Raw genomic sequence first — 22993 nt, 5'->3', positions numbered from 1 at the left:
CAAGTCTAGCAAAGGTTCCCTTTTGTTTGTTTGAACCCTTTTTTTTTTCTTTTTTTTAAAACTTGTTCTTGGCACGGATTTTGATGTCAAGGTCTAGCCATTTCTCTTTTTTTTTTTGGAATTAATGTTCCTTCCTTTCTTGGGTTTTACACTTGTGTTTGTTGATTTTGATTACCAAAGTATCCTTTTAGCAACTAGTGATGGCTTAATGAGCTAATAATTTGAGTTTCTTTAATCTTTATGTGCAATAAAGTCCAGCAGTAAAATAAGCACATATAATCACTTTTCAACCTCAAATTATCAAGCAAAACATGTTCATATTAAGTGCAAATAGAAAAGGAAAGCAAGATGGTCGAATTTAGCAATATGTGCAAAGATATAAATCACACATGAATGGTTAAATATCAAGGAACATGCTAGGACTAATTAGCATGCATGATTGACTCTCTAAAGCACTCTAAACCCCACGGCCATTTCAACAAACACAAGGCATGCATATCATATTTTGATCATGAAAGTGTTTAGGCATGTGTACTTGGAATTTTCTTTCAATAAAAATTAGGGAGAATCATACTCTTATGACAAAACTTAATAGATTAAAAAAAAGAAAATCACATGATCATCATTTTCTTAGCATGCACCAAAATTTTCTAGCCACCCAAACTTAAACAAAAAATGGACGAATCCTACACAAGGAAACCTAGGCACCAAGATGATTCATAAGAAAGTTTATAGCATGAATCAATGATCAACACAAAACACATAGACCATGAGAATGTATATATCAAGCACAACTTTTAAGACAAGCAAGAAGAAACATTATACATGACCGAATTTATGAGAAACAAAAAAGTTACCCTTGAAGAACCTTTGGCTCTAGATACCACTTGATGGCATCATTCCTAGCATTGATGGATAGATGTTGATCAATGAAAAGGAAAGCTTGACTCCTTGGATCAAGGTCTTCAAAGGCGCAAGGAATGATGAAGGAAAGGTGGAGATGGACGTTGAAGGTGAGGTGTTTGATGACAGGTTTGAGAGGTGCACTCTAGGGTTGGCTCACTCCAAGGTAGTTGAAGGCCACTTCTAGGGTTTTTCTCTCAAGGTGGAGATAGGCCAAAAATAGCGAAGGGGACTAAGGATCATATAAACGAAAAATGTTCTCTTTATATTCAATATCCAAAGTATTTACAAGGTGTGCTGCATTGGGTATTTATAGGAGTGAGAGACATCTAGGGTTGCATTTAGGGTTCCTTGACCGAAATTCACCTTGCCAAATGCACACTAAATGAAACCTAAATTAACCCTAGATGCAACTTGGTGGCCAAGGATGGAATCTTTGGGTTTAGTTAGGCTACATCTAGGTGCATGATAAGATCATGCAACCTTTGCCCTCCACTTGTGCCTAAGCCTTTCTAAGACCAAAAATAGGTCCAAAGCTACCAAAAATGCATCACCTCCTAATTAAAACCCTAGCCTAAAAATTAAAACCCTAGTTATCTAAAGCACCCCATAATACAAGGGTAAAATTGAAAATACAAAAGAAAATAAGTCATATGACTAAGATACCCCAAAATACAAGGGTAAAATTAGAAATACAAATAAAATAAATTCTATCACTAAAATACCCCAAGGGTAAAATTGGAATAAAGCAATAAAATTCTATGTTACTCAAATTGGGCCTAGGAGATGGATCCATACATGATATCTCTTTTATCTTCCTCCATTCTCCTAGCCATGAACCATGTGATGGGTCTCACATGAAGCACCAAGGATGGTCCTCCATCAGGAAGACACACCTTGATATAAGTAGTGCTAGCTAGTGTTGGACTCTGATAACCTCCAAATTATCTTTCATCTTGAAATAACAGAATATTGATCCATTTGACATGAAAGTAAAAGCAAAACAAGAATTTGATGAAAGACAATTTCCTCTACAAGCTAACATAGGAATATACAACACCTCTGGGTTAATCTTATATTGAGCAATAGGAAGGTATGTCAAGAGTCTAGTGTGGTCAAATTGCAACATCCCCACCCTTTCAGGACAATCCTCTAGCTTTACCTTCCTCCTATGCTCCATCCTACTATTATTTGGATCAATTATCATAAAATCTTAAGATGGGAAACTAGGAACTTGGTCTTTGTAACTACAAATACCATAAGTTCCAAAGTATCCATGAACATCACATTGATCTTTCACAATTATCCTTCTTATGATTGCATTTCCAATCCTTTTAAATGAATTATAAATCCTTAAATTCCCATCATCATCCAACTTCAACACTTTAAGAACATCACTTCTTTCTCCATAGTCACTACTATAAGCAACTTCCACAATGAGTCAAATTCGGATCATTAATTGATACTTTCCCCTCAAGCTCCAAACCTAATATTGTCCAAGTTAAAGTCCAATTTATGGAATCACTCAATGTGTGGTTCAAATACATATAACTTCCATTCCAACTAAAAAATAGATTAGCCAAAAGGTGAAGCCTAAATGATTAGAAACCATAGTTTAAAATCATGTTGGGAGTGAAGTCTTTGTTGAATCCTAAATAAATATAAATTTTAATAATGAAAAATTCTTAGTTTCAAATTTGTTCTTGTGTTTTAGAAGGTTGACAAGACATCCATCAATTTTTTTTGAACTACTATTTAGCACCAAGAGTCTTGTCTGTCCTAAGCAAGAAGATGAGCATATTGTTTCTCTATCCAAAAAAGTTTAAGTTAACCATTTCCTCAAGGGAAATGACTTGAAGACTTGGCTCAGAAGACCAACAATTTGAGTCATCTATCAAAAGACTTCAATTATATCATAACTTCTTAAAAGACTTGTACCGAAGACTCTGCTCAAAAGGTTTGAAGGGATGATCTGCTCAAAAGGAACTTTATTTGAAGAAAAAAATGACAATACCAAAAAAGGCAAAGTACTATGATGTCAACTTTGCTTAAAAATTAAGCTAGTCATAACAGATCTATTTCAATGGCTAAAAAAGAAAGACTAAGGCTACATTTTAAAAGTAAGCAAGATCAAAGAGAGTAATCAAAAAACAAGTTGTCAAGTTGTAATCCTTACTTCATACTTTGATTCATTCAAAGATCTCCACTTGAGCATTTTGTATCAATTGTTTAATAGATAAAAGAAGTGTGAATCTTCCTTAGTTGAAGCTCTAACTCACGAGAACTTGTTGTAATCCTAGTAGAATGCTAGTTTTTTGAACCCATTTTTGTAAAAACCATTCCTACCTATACTTGAGTTGCAAAGGTGTAGGATGGAAAAAAGAAATCACAAAATTGGTTGTGTGATTTCATATCATGTGGTTAGGAGGTTGGTTTTCTTAACAGGTTGTTGAGTATAAAAATCTCAACAGGTTGTTAAGTATGAAAATCACAATTGGTTGTTGAGTATGAAAATTTCAACAGGTGGTTAAGTGTGTATCAATATAGAATAGATGGTTGTGTAGTGGTGTTCTTTTATAAGTAGATGGTTGAGTTGTTATTGAATAATAGTTGTTTGTGTATCAATAACATGGGTTGCATAATCTTATCACGCACCTAGTTGTAGCTTAGCCAAACCAAAAATTCCATCTTTGGTCACCAAGTAGGCGTGACATCTAGGGTTCATTTGACTTAGATTTATGTTGCATTTTCTTCACATTTAGCATGGAAATGTGCACATTCCTAACCCTAGCCGTTACCCTATACACACATCCATGACCTCACATCCTAATTTATATATAACCTAGGTTATGCTCCATGTATTTACTTTGGATTATAAGATATTGAGAGAGGCTTTGTGCCTTAGTATCTTCCTTAGTCCCTTAGGTCAACTCGGCCACCTTCATCCTATCTCTCCCTTGAGTGATCAAACCCTGGGAGTGGCCTTCATCCACCTCAAAGTGAGCCAAACCCTAAAGTTCTACTCAAACCTTTTATCTCCATTATCACTTTTAGCCATCATCATCATCCAAGGCTAGAGAACTTGAAGAATCATGATCCTTGAAGTCAAGGAGATCTCCATTGGTAGTTCTTCATCTATCAATTCTTTGAGGGTTTCCATCACACTTGTCCAATACCTAAGACAAACTCTCCAAGCATGCATCAAATGAAGGACCATAAATAGTAAAATCATCCATAAACACCTCCATGCAACTCTCCAATAAATCAGAAAAGATACTCACCATACACCTCTAAAAGGTGCTTGAAGCATTACATAAACCAAATGGCATCCTAGTGTAAGCAAAGGTTCCAAATGGATAGGTGAATGTAGTCTTGTGTTGGTCCTCTGGTGCAATACGAATCTGCATGTAACTTGAGAATCCCTCTAAAAAGTAGCAGTGAGATTTACTTGCAAGCTTCTCCAACACCTGATCAATGAATGGAAGAGGAAAATGGTCCTTTCGAGTTGCTTGATTGAGCCTCTTGTAATTTACACATACTCGCCAACTATTCTACACTCTAGTTGGAGCTATCTCATCATTCTAATTCTTCACCATAGTGATCCTAGTTTTCTTAGGAACCACTTGTATAGAGTTAATCCACCTATTGTCAGAAATAAGATAAATAATCCCTACCGTAAATAGCTTCATGACCTCCTTCTTCACCATATCTAAAATGGTAGGGTTTAGTCGTCTCTGGGGCTATCTCATAGGTTGAAACTCATCCTCCAACAAAATTTTATGCATACATATGGCAGGACTAATCCCAAGAAAGTTAACAAGAGTCTAACCAATGGTTTTCCTATGGTCTATAAAAACTTGTAACAATTTCTCCTCTTGGTCAAATTTGAGACTATTGGCTATAATGACTAGAAGCCTTTGGTTATGCTCTAGGTAAACATACTTCAAATGTGTAGGTAGAAGTTTAAGCTACAATAATGGTGGTTGTATAGTGGATGGAAATGAAGGTGGGGGTGGAGTTGGCTTAGCCATTGGTGGTGAAACATCTACTAGTTAGCTAAATATGTTTTACCTAAAATGGCAACACTATTTTTTGCAAAAATAGCACACATAGGTGAATCATCATAAGTACATTGTGAGTTAGTGAAATCAATAAAATCAGCAAGCTCATCAAAATCAGTGCAAGCATCAACAAATAAATCAATAACATCTAATCAAAAAATTGAGTGGTTCTCTATTGGATGATCGCCTCAAAGATGTTGAACTGCACCAAATTATCACCAAACCCCATAGAAAGAGTCCTTACATTCACATCAATCTTGGTTCTTACTGTCCTCAAGAATGGTCTCCCAAGGATCAATGTATCATGGATGGATGACTCATCTTTCATATCCAGGATGTAGAAGTCTACAGGGAAGATCAGGTCCTCAACCTTGACAAACACATCTTCCACAACTCCAAGTGGTTGCACGATACTCTTATTTTCCAACTGAATAACCACACCTGTTGGCATTTGTCAGAGAAAATAGATACACACTAGAAGGGGGTTTAATAATGTATATCAAAAACTCATGCTTTTTTTGTAGTGAGGTAGTGAAAAGTACAAACAGACGAAGTACTAGAGAGTAATCAAACGAAGTAATGAAGTAGACGAAATGGCATAAGTATCTTTATACTGGTTCGTCTCCAACCCAAAGACCATGTCTAGTTTTCAATCCAACTAGATTGAGTTTTACTATCTTATCCAAGATACAAGTATTCTTTACAAGTCATTTCTAGCTAAACAAGTATTCTTTATAAGCCACTTCTAGCTAAACAACAAGTATTCTTTACAAGCCATTTCTGGCTAAAACCCAAGTATTCTTTCAACAAGCCTCTCCAAGCTTAAACCCAAGTATTTTTTAGCACAAGCCTTTTCAGGCTCAATCACTAAGTATTCTTTTGCAAAAGTCTCTTTAGGCTCAACCCTTAAAAATAAGTTTGATAAGAGTTATAAGTATAGCTTCATCTCTTCTAAACATGATGCTATCAAAAATACAACACAAAAAGACTACAAAGATCTAGATATAGATTTTATAAATGTGATCTTCTTTGTAGTGCTTCAATTTGATATTTCAATGACTTTTTCAGGATGAACTGCTCAAAGAATGTTGATCTTTTAGCGTTTTTTCTTTGTGTATGTATATACAATATGTGTTCTTCACTTTCACTTGTTGAAGGCTTGATCTTTATATAGCAACTTCTAGGAAGATGACTGTTGCAGCAACGTTCAAATATATTTATCAGTTACTTCGTCTGTCTTCCTAGCTGATCGTAGAGAGTATTGTTGATGCATTTAATGTGAGCATTAAATGCTTATCAGGATGTGTGTACCTGTTATCTGATCTAGGTAGCTACTTATTGTCATTTCTTTCTACTTTTGAGTGAAGTAGAGAGTGTCAATGCAAAGCAGTTGGGATTGGTGTAGAGTAGTTTGTTTAGTCTCTTTTTAGTGATATTTGGGATTGTGCTTTTAGCTTCTCATGGAGATTTTATCTTTTTCCTCATTAATGCTCTTTGAGACTTTCGAAGTTCCTTTTTGTTTCATCTGTCGAGGAATAACACATTAAAATAAATGTAATGTTAGTCTTATTCATTTAATATAAGTTATACGAATTGTATACTTCGTCTGATTTCTTTCATCTTACAGATGATATGTATTATTTTCACATTTCTTCTGATCCATTATATTTTCAAAGAATGTTGACTTTTTCTTTAAGAAAATCCTTTTATTTTTCAACATTAAAACTTAAGGGATCGTTTGTTGTCTTAAAGATAAGAATTTTGATTTAACAACATCAAATCACCAATCTACAATAATCTAAAAATAGATGCAGGCATGACATTAATAAAAGCACCAAGATCTAGTAAAACATTTGTAAAAAAAATTTCCCCTATAATACAAGGAACTTTGTATATTTTGGAATTTGTTGGATGGTATCAAGGAGAGGAATGTTGACTTCCACCTTCTTAAACATGTCTAGCAGCTCACTATCTGGCTCAAATTGTTTCTTTGTTTCTATTGCTCTATTTAGGAAAGGAAGAGAAATCTAAATTTTCACAACTGCTACATCATCATTTTTTTTGCTTCAATGATAGCTGAAGAGTCAAATTCTGGTACTTCACTTGATTGTTGCTATCGAAGTTATGGTAACTCCTTGCCACTTCTCAAGGTAATGGCACTAACATTCCCCTTTGGCTTCATGATTGTTTTTGAAGGAAGATTGCCAAAACCTTGTGACTCAAGTTGATTAGTGGCCAACTATCCAATCTGAGTCCTCAAATCTTGGACAATGGCAGTCATATTCTGTTAAAACTACATATTGTTGGTAGCCATCTATTGCATCATCTACATAGGAGAAGGAGAAGATTGTTGTTATTGTTATTTGAATGGAGGTTAGTAATTACCTGTAGGTTGCATCATCTATTTCAAGGTTGGATGATCTCTTCAACCAAGGTTGTATGTTTGAGATATGGATTATAATTTTGTTGTTTCTATGGAGGTCTATATTGTTGGCTAGTGTACATTCCAGAAACATTAACATCTTTTTCTTGTAGAGTAGGACATGCATCTGAAGGATATTCTTTGGAAGTACTGATGCCACATACTCTTGCTGAAAACTTGATTATTGCACTTACCTGTTGTTGTTGGCCAATTGTTAGATGCCTCACCATGGTAGTCAGCATATTTAACTTATTTTCCAACCTATGATTATTTGTATAAGAAATAACACCAGAACTAGTTGTCAACTCATTTACTCCTTTAATAGCCCCTTAAAATCCAAATTATTGAGTGTTGGTTGCCATGTTTGTAATGAGTTGCCTTGCAACAAGTGATGTCTTATCCATCAATGCTCTTCCACTAGTTACATCAATCATGCTTCTATTCATCAATATTAGTCCCTCATAGAAATATTGCAACAATAGTTGCTCACTAATTTGATGATGAGAACAAGTGGCACACAAGTTGTTGAATCTTTCCTGATACTCATACAAAGTCTCACCATTTTCCTGCCTTATTCCACAAATATCTTTTCTAATTGTTGCAGTTTTGGAGATAGGGAATTTTTTTTAAGGAATAATATCTTCATCTCATGCCATGTAGTGATGGCTGCTAGTAAAAAGTAAAGCCAGTCTTTTTGCAACACCATCCAAAGAGAAAGGAAATGCCTTCATTTTCACATGATCTTTTAGCACACCTTGAGGTCTCATGGTAGAACACACTACATGGAACTCCTTTGAATGCTAATGAGGATCTTCACCTGCAAGTCCATGAAACAAATGGACTAGTCCAAATTTAAGTTCATAATTCACTTGATTTTCAAGATATAAGACACACCATGGTTGATACACAACATTAGGTGCAACAAATTCTTTCAAGGTTAGCTCACGATTGTTATCCATATTTTCAGTTTCAGAATTTTTAGAATTACAAGAATCAAAATTTGAAATAAAAGGATCAACAAAAGTAAGACTAACAACTATAGGACTAGTAATTATACTACCACTATTCCTAACTTTTAACTTGTGAAGTGTTCTTTTTATCTTTAGATCAAAATCACACAAAACTCCAGGATTAGATCTAGTCATACATTACAGAACACGTACAAGACATGCAGTAACTGCACAACTATAGAATTGAAAAGTCAACAAAAAGTCAAAGTCAACATAAAAGTCAAATATACATGTAACATGTCCTATAACATGCAAAACTATACCAAATGAATTTTAAAAAATATTTCAACACCAGAACATCATTTTATATCATATTTCCTATTTTCTATAATTTTTTGGTGATTTTTAAAAATGTCAAAAACACACAAAATTGAAAAAGTGGTCTAAACGAAGGAATTTGGCTAAAATGACCCTTAATACTCATCATCACCTTGTGATATGGGCTCTTTAATGCATGAATTTTCTGCACCTTTTGGAAAAATTTCAGCCCAATTGAAGCTACTTTAGCCAAATGACCAAAATACCGCTATCAAAAATGTTTTTGAAACTCCTAGAAGATGAAGGAATTTTGAAATTTTGAGGTCACCAACCCCCAATGGAGGGTAGTTTGCTTAGAATCACACTTTACCTTTGGAGACCAAATTTCACCACAATCGAACAAGAAATGAAAATTCCCATCTAGGTTTTAGAGACGGAAAATAGAGACAACTTTGAGTATTACTACTCCTATGATTTCTACTAGTCCTTTATTTTCCCCTATTTTTTTTCCTATTTTACTTGTAATGTTAGAGATGAAAATAAAGACAGAAAGAAAATAGAGACGGAGAAAAAAAATCAAATCGTTAATGCTCAACACAAAGGTTAGTATATACAAAAACAATTAATCAAACGGTTACTAGGCATGATAAAATTAGAACAATGACTTGCGTCCCCATTAACGGTGCCATTTTGATAGCCTTGCCAAGTCACTATCAAAAGTAAACTAGATTTCTCCTAAAAATTTACAATATAGGAAATAACCTAGGTCATTCTTCACAAAGACACAAGCACATTTAATTCGTATTTTATCACATAATTAGCAAGGAGATTTTTAATATTTAAACACGGTATTTAATCAATAAAATAAAGAATTAAGATTCAAAAATTCAATCAGAGAAATATCAAGTCAAGGTTTGAATCTGTATGGTAAAATTTTCATAGTTTAACAATAAATCCAAATTCTTAATCAACCTAATTCAATACGAACTTAATTAAAAACATAGATCTAAATCTAGATCTATGAATTCCATCAAAACATGAAATACAATCTGGATCTTACAATTTTAATAAAATTCAAGAAGGTGAACGGTTGAATTAGGTGATTTAGGTTATTTTAGGTCTAAATTTAAATCTAAATTAAGATCCAAAACTAATCTTCAATCTCTAGTCTAGATCCAAAAAAAAATTCATAATCATGAAAAATGAAAGGCAAACCTAGAATAGAGAAGAAAAGAAACAGAGAATTCATTCAGTAAAAAGATTGGAAACTCAAATTTTACCATAGTTCTTGAAATCTAGAATTGATTAATGAACTAGCCACGCATCATAATCATGTTGTTACAATCCAATTCATCTAAGCAAGAGAGAAAATCTGTGTGTGTGTGTGTGTGAGAGAGAGAGAGAGAGAGAATTTAGAGAAACTTATAGAGAAAATAACTCTAAAATCTAAAAAAATGAGGAATATTGTCTCAAGTGTACATGTGTTACACTTATTTATAAACTACACTAATGAGTCTAATAATCTAAGTAATTAAAGATCCATCCCACTAAATTAACTAATTACATCATTAAACAAATCCCAACATTACAATCTAAAAAGAAAAAATTGTTGTATAGGGCCGCAACTTTGCAACTCAATTTTGGGTTACTTAACATCCAAATTGGCCTTTTCTCCCAACAGCGAAGTTGTATAACTCTCTATTATCTTTCTAGAGACACCAAGAATGCCCAAACCCGATGTTGAGAGCTCTAGATATGACTTGCACAAGAAACAATGTCAAAATAGGAGAAATTAGGAAAGTTAACTAGAATTTACAACTAAGATCCAAATGACTCACTAAAATAAATCAAAGCTAATATATCACAATATGATACTAATAAAAGTCAAATAAACCAAAAATAATGAATATAAATATATACAAAAATTTATTTATCAAGCACCAAGGTATTATTAATTATGGTTTTTCATTTTCATTTCTCAATCTTGTTAATTTCCTTCTTCCTCTTTCCGATTCCTTACCTTTTTTTTTCTCTAGGTTATTGTGAGGATGAGGTTGCTAAATATGGACAATGATCATGGGGATCCTACGTTTTTTAAGGTAGCGCAATGTCCATTTCAAAAGGGGTTCCATTATAGAAGTTAAAATTTGTCTAAAATTTATCACAGGTAATCAAATGATAATTTAACCAGAAAAGTTATTAGAAGGCTTTACGAATGAAGCCTTCATAATTTTTTTAATAAGAGTGAAACCTTCATATAAAACAATTGTGAGTAATGCCTACTATTTATTTTTAGCAAAACAATATATTGTATTTTCATTGTTTTTATCAAATACTAAATTGATGAAATAAGTGTTAGAAAAGATGGTTAATCTAAGAGAGGCTGAATTGGATTTTAAAAAATTCTTTTTAAGTTTCTTGGGCAAAATTTTTTCTAAAATTTTCCCAACGAACCATGTTGATTTTCAGCCTATGTAAGATACTATGTGAAAGTTCTTGCTAATGTGAATTTAGAATTTGATTACTCTACATACAATGATTATAACACATATTACTTAGCATGTTATCATATTTGCAAGAATGCAAAGATAAGTGTGAGGATAATAGAAAAGTGCACAACAATATATACTACTTTAGTCACATCTACTTATAACTTACATCCAGTCTCCAATCAACCTAATTGAGATTTCCACTAATCTTCAATGTCAAAAGATTTACAATCACAATACCACATGCAATTTACTTCTACACCATTAAAGAAAACACTTCTTGCATCCTAAGAAGCACTACAAGACTTTTTTCTGTCTTACTTTCTTTAGAAACCTACTCAAAAAATTTATCTACTATACACAAAAAGATTACGAAAATATTTTTCCTATAGTACACAACAAATTGAAGAAGGTGAATCAAACCAAAATTTCTTAGCCAATATCTTCAAGTAGATGATGATGACAATTCACTCTTGATTCATACTTGAGGTTTGTACAAAGGTTTTCAAACCTCTTTTCAAGAAAAGACTTTTCCAGAGTTCTCTTACAAGTGTATTTTCACAAAGTTTCAGTTCTCTCGAGGTTATGATAATGAAAATCAATATATAGAATTTTTTGACTAAAATAATTGATTATTATTATGAGTAATTAATTATTTTGTTTTTCACAAATTTGAAAATACACCAAGAACAATTTAATTGATTATTTTGAGTGATAATTGATTATTCTAGAAAATTACTTCTAAAATAATCAATTATTTGTTAAATAATCGATTATTGTGGCAAAGTTTTTCAGGTTATTGAAAAACAGAATAACTAATTAATTATTACTATAGACAATAAATTATTTTAAGTAAAAATTTAATCATCAATCTAAATGAAGAATTAAAAATTACATAAGAATTTAACACTTAATCTATGCACAAAGTAACATGCGACAAAACAAAACAAACATCACATTACAATTTGTGCTCTTATCCTTCAAGAAGTTATATACTACATATACTATATATTTATAATCATCAAAATAATTAATATCTTCATCTTGAGCCTGAGTTTTATCAACAATAAGGTGTAGCCAAATTTGTCTTTAATGATGAGCTAAAGGGTGTTTTTATTTTTCATTTTCCGTGAATAATTAATTTGTTTTAGTGTTGATGTATACATTTTTATATGTTTGCATGTGCAGGTTGAACAAGAAAAGAAAGCCATTACTACCCAAGTTCGGGGAATGGGACATGAATAATCCTACCTCAGCTGAAGGTTTCGCTATTATATTCAACAAGGTCAGAGATGAGAATAAAACTGGCGGAGGAAGATTAGTGTGCATTACATCAAAGAGAAGAAATAATCCGTGCAAGGGGGATATATAGATAATCTGCTAATCAGACTGATGGAGTTTGGGGAAATTATATGTCATAAGTGGATTATGTAGGGAAGTAGGAAACCAATCAATTTGTCACGCATCATGTGGTTTTGCATTTCTCTTTGGGCATATAAAATCTTCTCATAGAAACTCTCACACAAGTTGGAACTTTGAAGTATTTTTGTAACAAAATACATGCAATCTACAGGAAACATGTGAGAGGCAAGAACCCACAAATGACAGATCTATCATAAGCAATATTACATGTTAATTGTATAGTGGCTAAAGAGAAATAAAGTGGACGGCATGACTAATTAACTAAGTTTCGTCTTTTCCTTTTATTATTTTCATGCATGAATGGTAAACTAAAACAGGCACCCAATAAATTAATTTAAAGTTCAAAAATAGTTTAATAAAATAAAAATATAAAATTAATTAAAACCCGCAAAAATTTAAGGACTATAATATAAAAAGTGTTACTATAAGTACAATATATATATGTATATATCTATTTAACGTATAGTTACACATAATTTTAGTGTTGATTTTGAATGAGATTTAACAACATATTTTATGTCACTATAGTCTATACTCACATTTTTTTAACAATATATCAACATATATTGTATTTATTGTCTAGATAAAAATAATTTTTTAATAACTTGTATTGTGTTATTATAAAGTATGTCATTATGTGACATTTTTCTTGTAGTGAAATGAAATTGATTATATTATTACTATTATATATATATATATATATATATATTAATGCTATTATATATTATTAGTATTTTCACATTGTAAAAAGGTTCGCTTGCAATAAATTTATCACCAATAAAGAGCATTTTTATAATTACAAAATTTAAATATTAAAGGAAGTATTGTAATATTTTTTTTACTATTATTACATGATGCTATTATATATTATTACTATTTTCATATTGTAAAAATGTTCAGTTGCATAGCATCACGTGATACTTTAAAATAAATTTATAACTAAAATGCGCATTATTGTAATTTCTAAATTTAAATATTAAAGAAATTAGTAAAAAGTTCAATTACATTACGTAATACTTTAAAATAAATGTACATTTTTCTAATTTACTAAATGTAAATATTAAAAGAATGAACCTGTTAAAAACAGATATTACGGATACTGCCTACCTTTTTCACTCGTTCAAGTGGGTCATTTAGCAAACTCGTCCACTCTAGCAACAATTTCATGATCAAAGCGGATACTTAGTGTTGATTATAGAATACAACTTCTGCTTCGCTAAACTTGCGGGATTATCAACAAAATTTATAAGAATATCCATTGGACATGATTAATTGCACCAAAATTTTTTGTACAAGCAGATAGGGATGCCACGTGCATGTTAAGTGAGAAGGGGCAATGAAATCATTGACAAATGAACCAATAGTTTCAAAGAGAATTTTAGATTTAGTTCGTATAATTACAACGAGAGAGGATGCAGTTTGTGTTTCTGGCAATTTATCCCTGTTCATGTTCTTCACAAGTGAAAAGGGGTTGGTAATGAATCTAATGATAAAATAATGAGGGAGAGCAAGTTGATGCTGGGGTTGAGACAGTGGATTGCTTCTCAAGCATTCTCCATTTCCACTGAACTGTCTTTTATTCATGGATTTTGGTGGTGGTGGCTTCTTAATATTTGTAACACCATCTAGCATGTGCAACACTTTGCTTATTGCTGGCCTCTGAGATGGTTACTCCTGAATGCACCAAAAGCTTGCTTGAATCAACCTTTTCAATTCATCCAAATTATCTTCATTCATTCTTTTGTCAAAAATGTCCATGATATTACCTTTATCAATCTCTTCATAAACCCAATCTGATATCTCCTCATTATGTAATGGTCCCTTTTGAGATTTGAAAGTCCCTCCTTCCACTCATTATTTCCATCAAAACCAAACCATATCTATAAACATTAAATTTTGTAGTCACTGAAAGATTTGAAAGCCATTCTGGATCCACATACCCTTTGGTTCCTCTCATATTTAACATGGTTTGGTACCTGTAATCCTGGGAAATTATGAGCCTTACAAGGTTAAAGTCTGAGAGTATTAATTGATTAGTCAGGTCAAAATCTTGAGATGGCATCGACAACTAGGAACTGGGTTCTTGTAACTACAAACAAGTACCAAAAGTTTCACAGTATCCATTAACATCATATTGATTTTTCATTTTTTCACTACAAAACCGTGAATAAAATCAACCCTATGGAAGATTCAAACTCCTTCCCCATTGTTGAAAATTTCAAACACCAAACATGATGAACAACTTTTTTTCCAATCCTTCCATAATGACCCCGAGGGAGGGCCAAGTCAAAGTCTTCCACACACTCATCTTACAACATGGTTACACTATTAAATGCACACCCTCGCACACAACGAAACATCAAAAAACATGTTCCTCGAAATCCAATTTTTGTTCCTCGCTCTCGTTTTAGTAACCGCCACCGTCACCACCGCCATAGACCCAGGTTCCACTCTTTCAGTCTCTTCCAATCAAACGTGGTCTTCTACCAGCGCCACCTTCTCTCTTCGATTTGTCTCCGTTCAGCCACCGACCACCCCTCCTTCCTACACCGCCGCCATCGTCTTCTCCGGCGGCGCCCCCGTCGTCTGGTCCGCTGGAAACGGCACCGCCGTGGACTCCGGCGGGTCCCTCCAGTTCCTCCGCAACGGCGCCCTCCGCCTCGTGAACGGCTCCGGCGCCACCGTGTGGGACTCCGGCACGGCGGACCTCGGTGCCACGTCAACTACCCTAGAAGACAGTGGCAATCTGGTAATTTCGAACGGCACGGATACCCTCTGGTCAAGCTTTGACCACCCCGTGGATACCCTTTTGCCCTCTCAGAATTTCACTGTTGGTAAGTCCCTCACATCTCAAAGTTACTCTTTTAGTCTTCTTACAAATGGGAATTTGACCCTCAAGTGGAACAATAGCATAGTGTATTGGAACCACCAGGGTTTGAATTCTTCAGTGAATGCGAGTTTGGATTCCCCAGTGTTGGCTTTGTCATCAATTGGCCTTCTGCAGCTTTCTGATGTGAATTTGATCACTCCTGTTCTTGTTGCTTATAGTAGTGATTATGATAGGAATAGTGATGTGTTTAGGGTGTTGAAGTTGGATAATGATGGCAATTTGAGGATTTATAGCTTTAATTGGGGTGGTGGAAGTTCTACTGTAAGGTGGAGCGCTGTTCAGGATCAATGTGAGGTTTATGGATACTGTGGGAACTATGGTGTGTGTAGTTACAATGATTCGAGCCCGGTTTGCAGGTGCCCTTCCCAGAATTTTGATATCATTGATCTAAATGATACTAGAAAAGGGTGCAGGAGGAAGGTGAGTCTCAGTAGTTGTCAAGGGAATGCAACTATGTTGACATTGGATCATGCTGTGATCTTGACTTACCCCAATGACCCTGCGTCGCTGTCTTTTTTCATAGGAATTTCAGCGTGTAGAGGGAATTGTCTTTCGGGTACTGGAGCCTGTTACGCTTCTACCTCCTTGTCGGATGGATCGGGGCAATGTGTGATGAAATCAGAAGATTTTGTTAGTGGTTATTATAGTCCTTCACTGCCTAGCACTTCTTATATCAAGGTTTGTCCACCGTTGGCACCGAATCCACCGCCCTCTTTGGGGGAGACTGTGAGGGAAAAGAGGTCCAGGGTGCCTGCTTGGGTTGTGGTGGTTGTTGTTTTGGGTACAATTTTGGGTTTGATTGCCTTGGAAGGTGGTTTGTGGGTGTGGTGTTGTAGGAACAGTGCGAGGTTTGGAGGGTTGTCTACTCATTATGCGCTTCTTGAGTATGCTTCTGGTGCGCCAGTGCAGTTCTCGTACAAGGAGCTGCAACAAGCTACAAAGGGGTTCAAGGAGAAGCTTGGAGCTGGGGGATTTGGTTCTGTGTATAGAGGAACTCTTGTTAACAAAACTGTTGTTGCTGTGAAGCAACTTGAGGGCATTGAGCAAGGTGAGAAGCAGTTTAGGATGGAAGTTGCCACTATTAGTAGCACTCATCATCTCAATTTGGTGAGGCTTATTGGATTTTGCTCAGAAGGGCGCCACCGGCTTTTGGTTTATGAGTTTATGAAAAACGGGTCTCTTGATGATCTTATACTCCTAACAGAACATCATTCTGAAAAATTGTTGAGTTGGGAGCATCGATACAACATTGCCCTGGGAACTGCAAGAGGCATCACATACCTACATGAGGAGTGTCGTGATTGCATAGTCCATTGTGACATAAAACCAGAAAACATTCTCTTGGATGAGAACTATGTTTCCAAAGTCTCAGATTTTGGTCTTGCAAAGCTCATTAGTCCCAAAGATCACAGGCATCGGACCTTGACAAGTGTGAGAGGAACCAGAGGGTATTTAGCTCCTGAGTGGCTTGCGAATCTTCCCATAACATCCAAATCTGATGTTTATAGCTATGGTATGGTTCTGTTGGAGATTGTGAGTGGGAGGAGGAATTTTGATGTATCAGAGGAAACAAATAGGAAGAAGTTTTCCATTTGGGCCTATGAAGAGTTTGAGAGAGGTAACATTAGTGGAATTTTGGACAAAAGACTTGCTAACCTAAAAGTTAATATTGAACAAGTGAGAAGAGCAATTCAAGCAAGCTTTTGGTGCATCCAAGAGCAACCGTCTCAGAGACCAATAATGAGCAGAGTGTTGCAAATGCTAGAAGGGGTAATAGAGATTGAAAAGCCACCTGCCCCAAAATCAATGATGGAAGGAGTTGTTAGCGAAACCGGATCATACTTGAGTAGCAATGCCAGTGCATTCTCCGTAGTTGGAGTTTCACCCCCTGGTCCCTCCTCTTCATCTTCATTTCAGATTAGTGGAGTTTCAACCTTCACGTCAAGAATGAACACTGAAAAACCAACCTCGTCTCTTTTACAATCAGACACATGAGAAAAACATTCAACATTTATGGCATCATCTAGGTGCTTCTAATAAGCATCCCTTTCAACAAAAGTAAAAGCTTTGCCCATCAAGTTGTGTATAATATGATATTGATTATATACTATATTTTATTTTTCTTTTCTTTACGTAATCATACTATACTAGTTTAAAACAAGATTTTGCCAAGTTATCGTAATTATTTTTAATCAATTCCTAAAAATTTTCCTATTTGTATGTCCATCTGATGTAGGAGAAGTTTTTAACTAATTAATCCATTCATCGTTTCAATCCCACATAATTTGTTTGTACGCTTTCTTTATAATTTACTCTGTTAATCATTAGTTGTTTATTGTATGTTCGTTCTAGCATTGTCATAATTCTTGTAACAACATATTCAGAGACTAGAGGATAGTGTTGTCACTATGGCACAATAATAGTTTCGCTAACTTTGTTGTGATTCTAGCCATGTTAACATTATTGTGTTGTATACTTGTACTATATGTTAGTATATACTTGTTGGCCTCTCCACCAAATTCTTTTGTACTGACAAATAAAGATATTAAATGTCAAGTGAAAAGGCAATGAAATTAATGGCATATTAATCAATAGTTCTAATTGTTTGATGCTAGAGTAACTAAATAATAACTCAACTAAAATAAGACATGAGAAAATAAAAGTAAAAAAGAGACAATAGGCATAATAGAAAAATTTTACTATAGGAAGAAATTACACCACTCCTTACTCAAAAAGTCACTCCTTAAAATAAGAGAATACTACTACCGATAAATAAAAAAGCTAATCTAAAAGGAGGAAATTACACCACTCCTCACATTAAAATTCACTCCTCAAAATAAGATAATACTACTACCGAAAGAAAGCCCTCAAAGTAGATAAAAGAAAGGTGAGGAAGATTTGGGATGGTTTTAGGAGGGGGACCACCAGGCTTTGTTTATAGCTATAGTGGGGTCCAAGTTAGAAGTTCCCACCAATGTGTGACTTCTACTTCTAACAATTCTCCCACTTGAAGATTATGATTAAGCTAATCATATATTCACATTACTCCTTCCTACACTACTCTTTCTTTTTTTTCCATTCCATGTTGCTTATGTTTTTGATAGGCCACATGAGGATTGACACCATGTAAACTTGTCAGTGTTGACTGGATTTGTCATCACATTTAATAGGTTGTCTTTGGTATGAATCTTTTGTATATCCACTCTTTCGTCTTTTACTACTTCGAGAACAAAGTTTTATTGTATGCCTCTTTGCTTCTTTCTGGAATTAAAGGCTAAATTCCTTGTAATGTGCAAGGCACTTTGACTATCATAATACACAATAGTCTTCCGTTGTTTGTGTCCAAATTCCTCCATTAGCATTTGAATCTAGATTTCTTATTACATGCTTGGGTAGCTTTCATGCATTCAACTTTTGTAGTAGACAAAGCCACAATAATCTGTAACTTGGATAACTAGCTTATTGCCCCTCCAACAAGTGTAAACACATAACCAAAAATAGAATGCACAATATGAATAAGAATGAGCACAATATGAAGTAAAAAGAGTGTGCAAGCAAAACAAAAAGAAAACATCATAACAAAGCGAAACTCATGCAGTGAGAAATTCAAAGTTGAAGCACTACTAAGAAGATCTTCATAGCAAATCTTGTAATGAGTTCTTTGTAGACCACTTGTGCCAAATTTGTATAGCACCATATCTAGAAGAGATGAAGTTATTTTTGTAACTCTTAGCAATCTTATTTGTAAGGGTTGAGCCTGGAAAGACTTATATACACTAGTAGAAAATAAGCATATTACGTCACCCCTTTTACGTCGGAAATACGAAAATCCGACGTAAAAAAAAACGCGATGGCATTTTTGTAATTTTTGCGAACTTTTTTACGTCGCACCTGGTAGGGTTTGACGTAAAAAGTCCAATCTACGTCGGAGGTATGTTTGTCCGACGTAGATTTGACATTTTACGTCGGACCCTACCAAGTCCGACGTAAAAAATACGCAAATTTGAATAAGAGAGCGCGAGGCACACCGCGCGCATTCACTTTTCATCACTTTTCATCACTTTTCATTTTTTTCTCTGTAAACCCTCTCCCTCTCCTTTGTTACTGAATCGTTTTTTTTGTTTTTTTGCAGAGGGATGAACTCTTTGTTACTCATTTGCACATTGTTGCTGCTCCTCAGGTATGAAACAAGGTTTCGTTAGCACTTTTCTACTTAGCATTGCTACTCTGGCTATTTGTTTTATTCGATTTTTTGGTTGTTCTATTTGTATAGGTAGTGGGCGTTTTTTGTTGTTGTTCTACGAAGCAGAATGGCTTGTTCTGCAAGCAGAACGGCCTGTTCTGCAAGCAGAACGGCCCGTTCTACAAGCAGAACAACCCGTTCTGATTGCAGAACGGGCCGTTCTGCCTGCGTTCTTATTTATTTATTTTTTTTTACTACTTTTTACGTCGGATTTCGTAATGTCCGACGTAAATTTACGTCGGGTTTGCAGGTCCGACGTAAAATTTACGTCTCCTTCTTCTACGTCGGTACGTTTTCTGACGTAAAAAGCCTAAAATATTCGACGTAGTACACCTCTTTTGTACTAGTGATAAAAGAATACTTAGTGGTTGAGCCTAAAGAGACTTGTTTAAAGAATACTTGGGTTTGAGCCTAGAGAGGCTTGGTGAAAGAATACTTGGGTTTGAGCCTAGAGAGGTTTGGTGAAAGAATACTTGGTTTGAGCCAGAAGTGGCTCGTTAAAGAATACTTGTATCTTGTTGAAGATAGTGGAAATCAATTTGGTTGGATTGAGAACTAGACGTAGTCTCTGGGTTAGAAACGAACCAGTATAAAAACACCTATGCCATTTCATTTGTTTCTACCAATTCATCTGATTACCTTCCAGTACTTCATCTGTTTATGTTTTTCACTACCTCACTATAAAGGGTGAGTTTTTGATATATACTATTCAGCCCCTCTTCCAGTGTGTATCTTTCTCTCTAACAATTGGCATCAAAGCTCAACCTTTGACGGGGTTGTGAATCTAACAGTGCCAAAAGAAAAGATCCAGAATGGGAAGTAGTGAAGGACAACACTTTCCAGAAATAGCTTTTCTCACAAAGCCTCCAACCTTCAATGTAGAAGACTATCCCTACTGGAAGGACAGGATGGAGAAGTTCATGATGTCCTTCTAGTACCAACTTTAGAGGATCATCACACAAGGAGATGTAGAAGTCACTAAACCTGAAATTCAATATACTTAAGAAGATTACAACATCTTGCAACTAAATGCAAAAGAAAGATATATACTTGTTTGCTCCTTATCCAGAATAGAGTACAATAAGTTTTGCAGGTATCCTACTGCAAAAGAAATATGGGAAGTCATCAGGGTAACTCATGAAGGAACTAAAGATGCTAGACTCGTATGATGAAATAATTCCAAATAATTATAAATGGGCTAAAATCCCTAGGAATTAAGTTCTCTATGACTCAGAACAATCTAAATATCCTGGATAGCCTACTCAAGATTTAGGAGCCAAAGGCCATAGCAATTGCTAAAGCTCGAGATCTTAAAGCTCTCACTCTTGATGAACTTCTAGGAGCTCTTAGAGTTCATGAGATTCACCTAAACAATAGAGAACAATCCAAAGCAAATATTGTTATTTCTTTGAAGGGAGGTGAATCTGAAAAGAATAGAGAAAAAAGAAAAGAACTAAAAGTTGCATCTGAATCAAGTTCAAACAAATATTCTAAAGACCCCACAGATAGTGAGATCTCTCATGTCTAAAAAATTCAAGAACATGCTGAGAAAGAAAGGAAGGCTGAGGGTCTTCCATATGAAGAAAGAGAGATCCAAGAAGTTTGGATCTCTTGAGAACAAGGACATCACCTGCTATAAGTGCAACAAATTTGTACACATAAGGACAAATTGTCCCTCTCTCAAAATAAGAAAATCAAACAAAAAAAGATCAAAAGGAGTCTAATGGCCACTTGGGAAGATCTTGGGAGCAGCTGCAGTTCAAATAAATAAAAAGCTAACATCTGTCTTATGGTAGATGATGAGTTAGACACAACTAACATGGAGGTAAACTTTAACTAGTTATTATTCATATGAGTATGATAATGATGAGATGTCTTTTGAGACACTCCTAAGAAATTCTCACATGATTTCTTTAGAGTATAAGAAGCTTAAAGAAAATTATAAAGCCTTGGAAAAGGAAAATCTTAAACTCAAACGAAAAATGTCAAACGATGCGAAGGAGATACTATGTCTCAAAGACAAGATCACTAGTTATGTCTCTCTTGAATAAAACATCCTGAAAAATGAAAATATTCAACTTAGGAAGGACTTAACTAAGTTTGAAGATGGATCTTCAAAATTGAATTTGTTTTTAAAATATAGAAGATTACCATCTAACAAAAGTGCTCTTAGTTTTGAGTCAAACTCAAAGACCTTCTCAACTAAGCCTAAGTCTACCTTGTATGCTCTTAGTAGACGAAAGAAATAGACTAAGGATAATGGGACTAACTTTAAAAAACCAAAGAAAATCTAGGTACCACAATAAAAAATTATTCGTATTTCAGATCCTCTTAGAAGAAAGAAGGAATGGCTTAATCTGATACCTGGACAATGGCTACTCACAACACATAAAGGAAGGAAGGTCTATGTTCCTAAACCTCCAACTGTATAAAGGGTCTGTGTCCCTTAGGTAAGAGAAAGGTATAGGTAAAAGCAGATCAAGTAGAAAGGTCATCAAAAGACAAATCAGACCATGCAAGATCTGATATTTTAATTCTTGAGAGCACTCACTTCATCTGTCTTGATTTCATTTGAAGCTTATATTAAATATTTTTGTGGAATCATCTATATCTGATTCATTTGTAACACTTGGTTGTAAGTTTGAGAAGGTACAAGTGCATTAAAAGGAATTAAATTTCATCAATCATACGTGCATTGAAGAAGGAACAAGAAACACGTGGAGATGTGAAAGGACGATTATATGTCACATCGCAGCCTGCCCACCTACCACATTTGTCAAACTACCACATTTTTCTCTCTCTCACATTCTCGAAGGCTATAATAAATGGCTTTCCACTCACATACAAAACACACCTTCAAAGTTGTTACACACTTTATTATTCATCATCTTCCTAAGACCTCCTTAAACTCTCTGAATTCCACACAACTCCAAAACCCTAAAAACCTTTAGAACTCAAATTCATGGCCCCAAGCAAGCTCTATCTAGAAAGAAGGTCCCAATGGAAGCTTACCTAGATTTTGGCTTTCTCCCTGGGAAGACCATCGCTATTCAAAAGATGGAAGATGAAGGTTTCCTGGTAAAGCATTATCTGGACAATGCCGAATGGACTCCTTTCGCAGAAATAAATTCTAACTAATTCCACACCTCCTATGAAAATTTTTGGGAATCTACGACTCAGGAACTCAATGCCATCTTCGGAACTATAGAGAAAGTGAATGTCGTAATCAACCCTCTATCATCGCCACCATCACTAGGTGTAGGGAAGAAGGAGAAACCTACACTGGTAACTAAGA

General features: G+C 34.7%; 1 protein-coding gene across 1 annotated transcript; it reads left to right on the top strand.

Annotated features, from left to right (window-relative positions):
• Positions 1 to 14185: 14185 nt before the first annotated feature.
• LOC109816092 (G-type lectin S-receptor-like serine/threonine-protein kinase At1g34300) lies at positions 14186 to 17627 on the top strand. Its single transcript, XM_020380961.3, has one exon. It carries the CDS (start codon positions 14898 to 14900, stop codon positions 17448 to 17450), a length of 2553 nt encoding a protein of 850 aa, XP_020236550.2. The 5' UTR covers positions 14186 to 14897; the 3' UTR covers positions 17451 to 17627.
• Positions 17628 to 22993: the final 5366 nt, after the last annotated feature.

The sequence above is a fragment of the Cajanus cajan genome, chromosome 1, assembly GCF_000230855.2.
Source record: "Cajanus cajan strain Asha chromosome 1, NIPB_CcT2T_4, whole genome shotgun sequence".
In the NCBI taxonomy this organism is placed as follows: Eukaryota; Viridiplantae; Streptophyta; class Magnoliopsida; order Fabales; family Fabaceae; genus Cajanus; species Cajanus cajan.
This window is presented reverse-complemented; position numbering and strand designations above follow the sequence as displayed.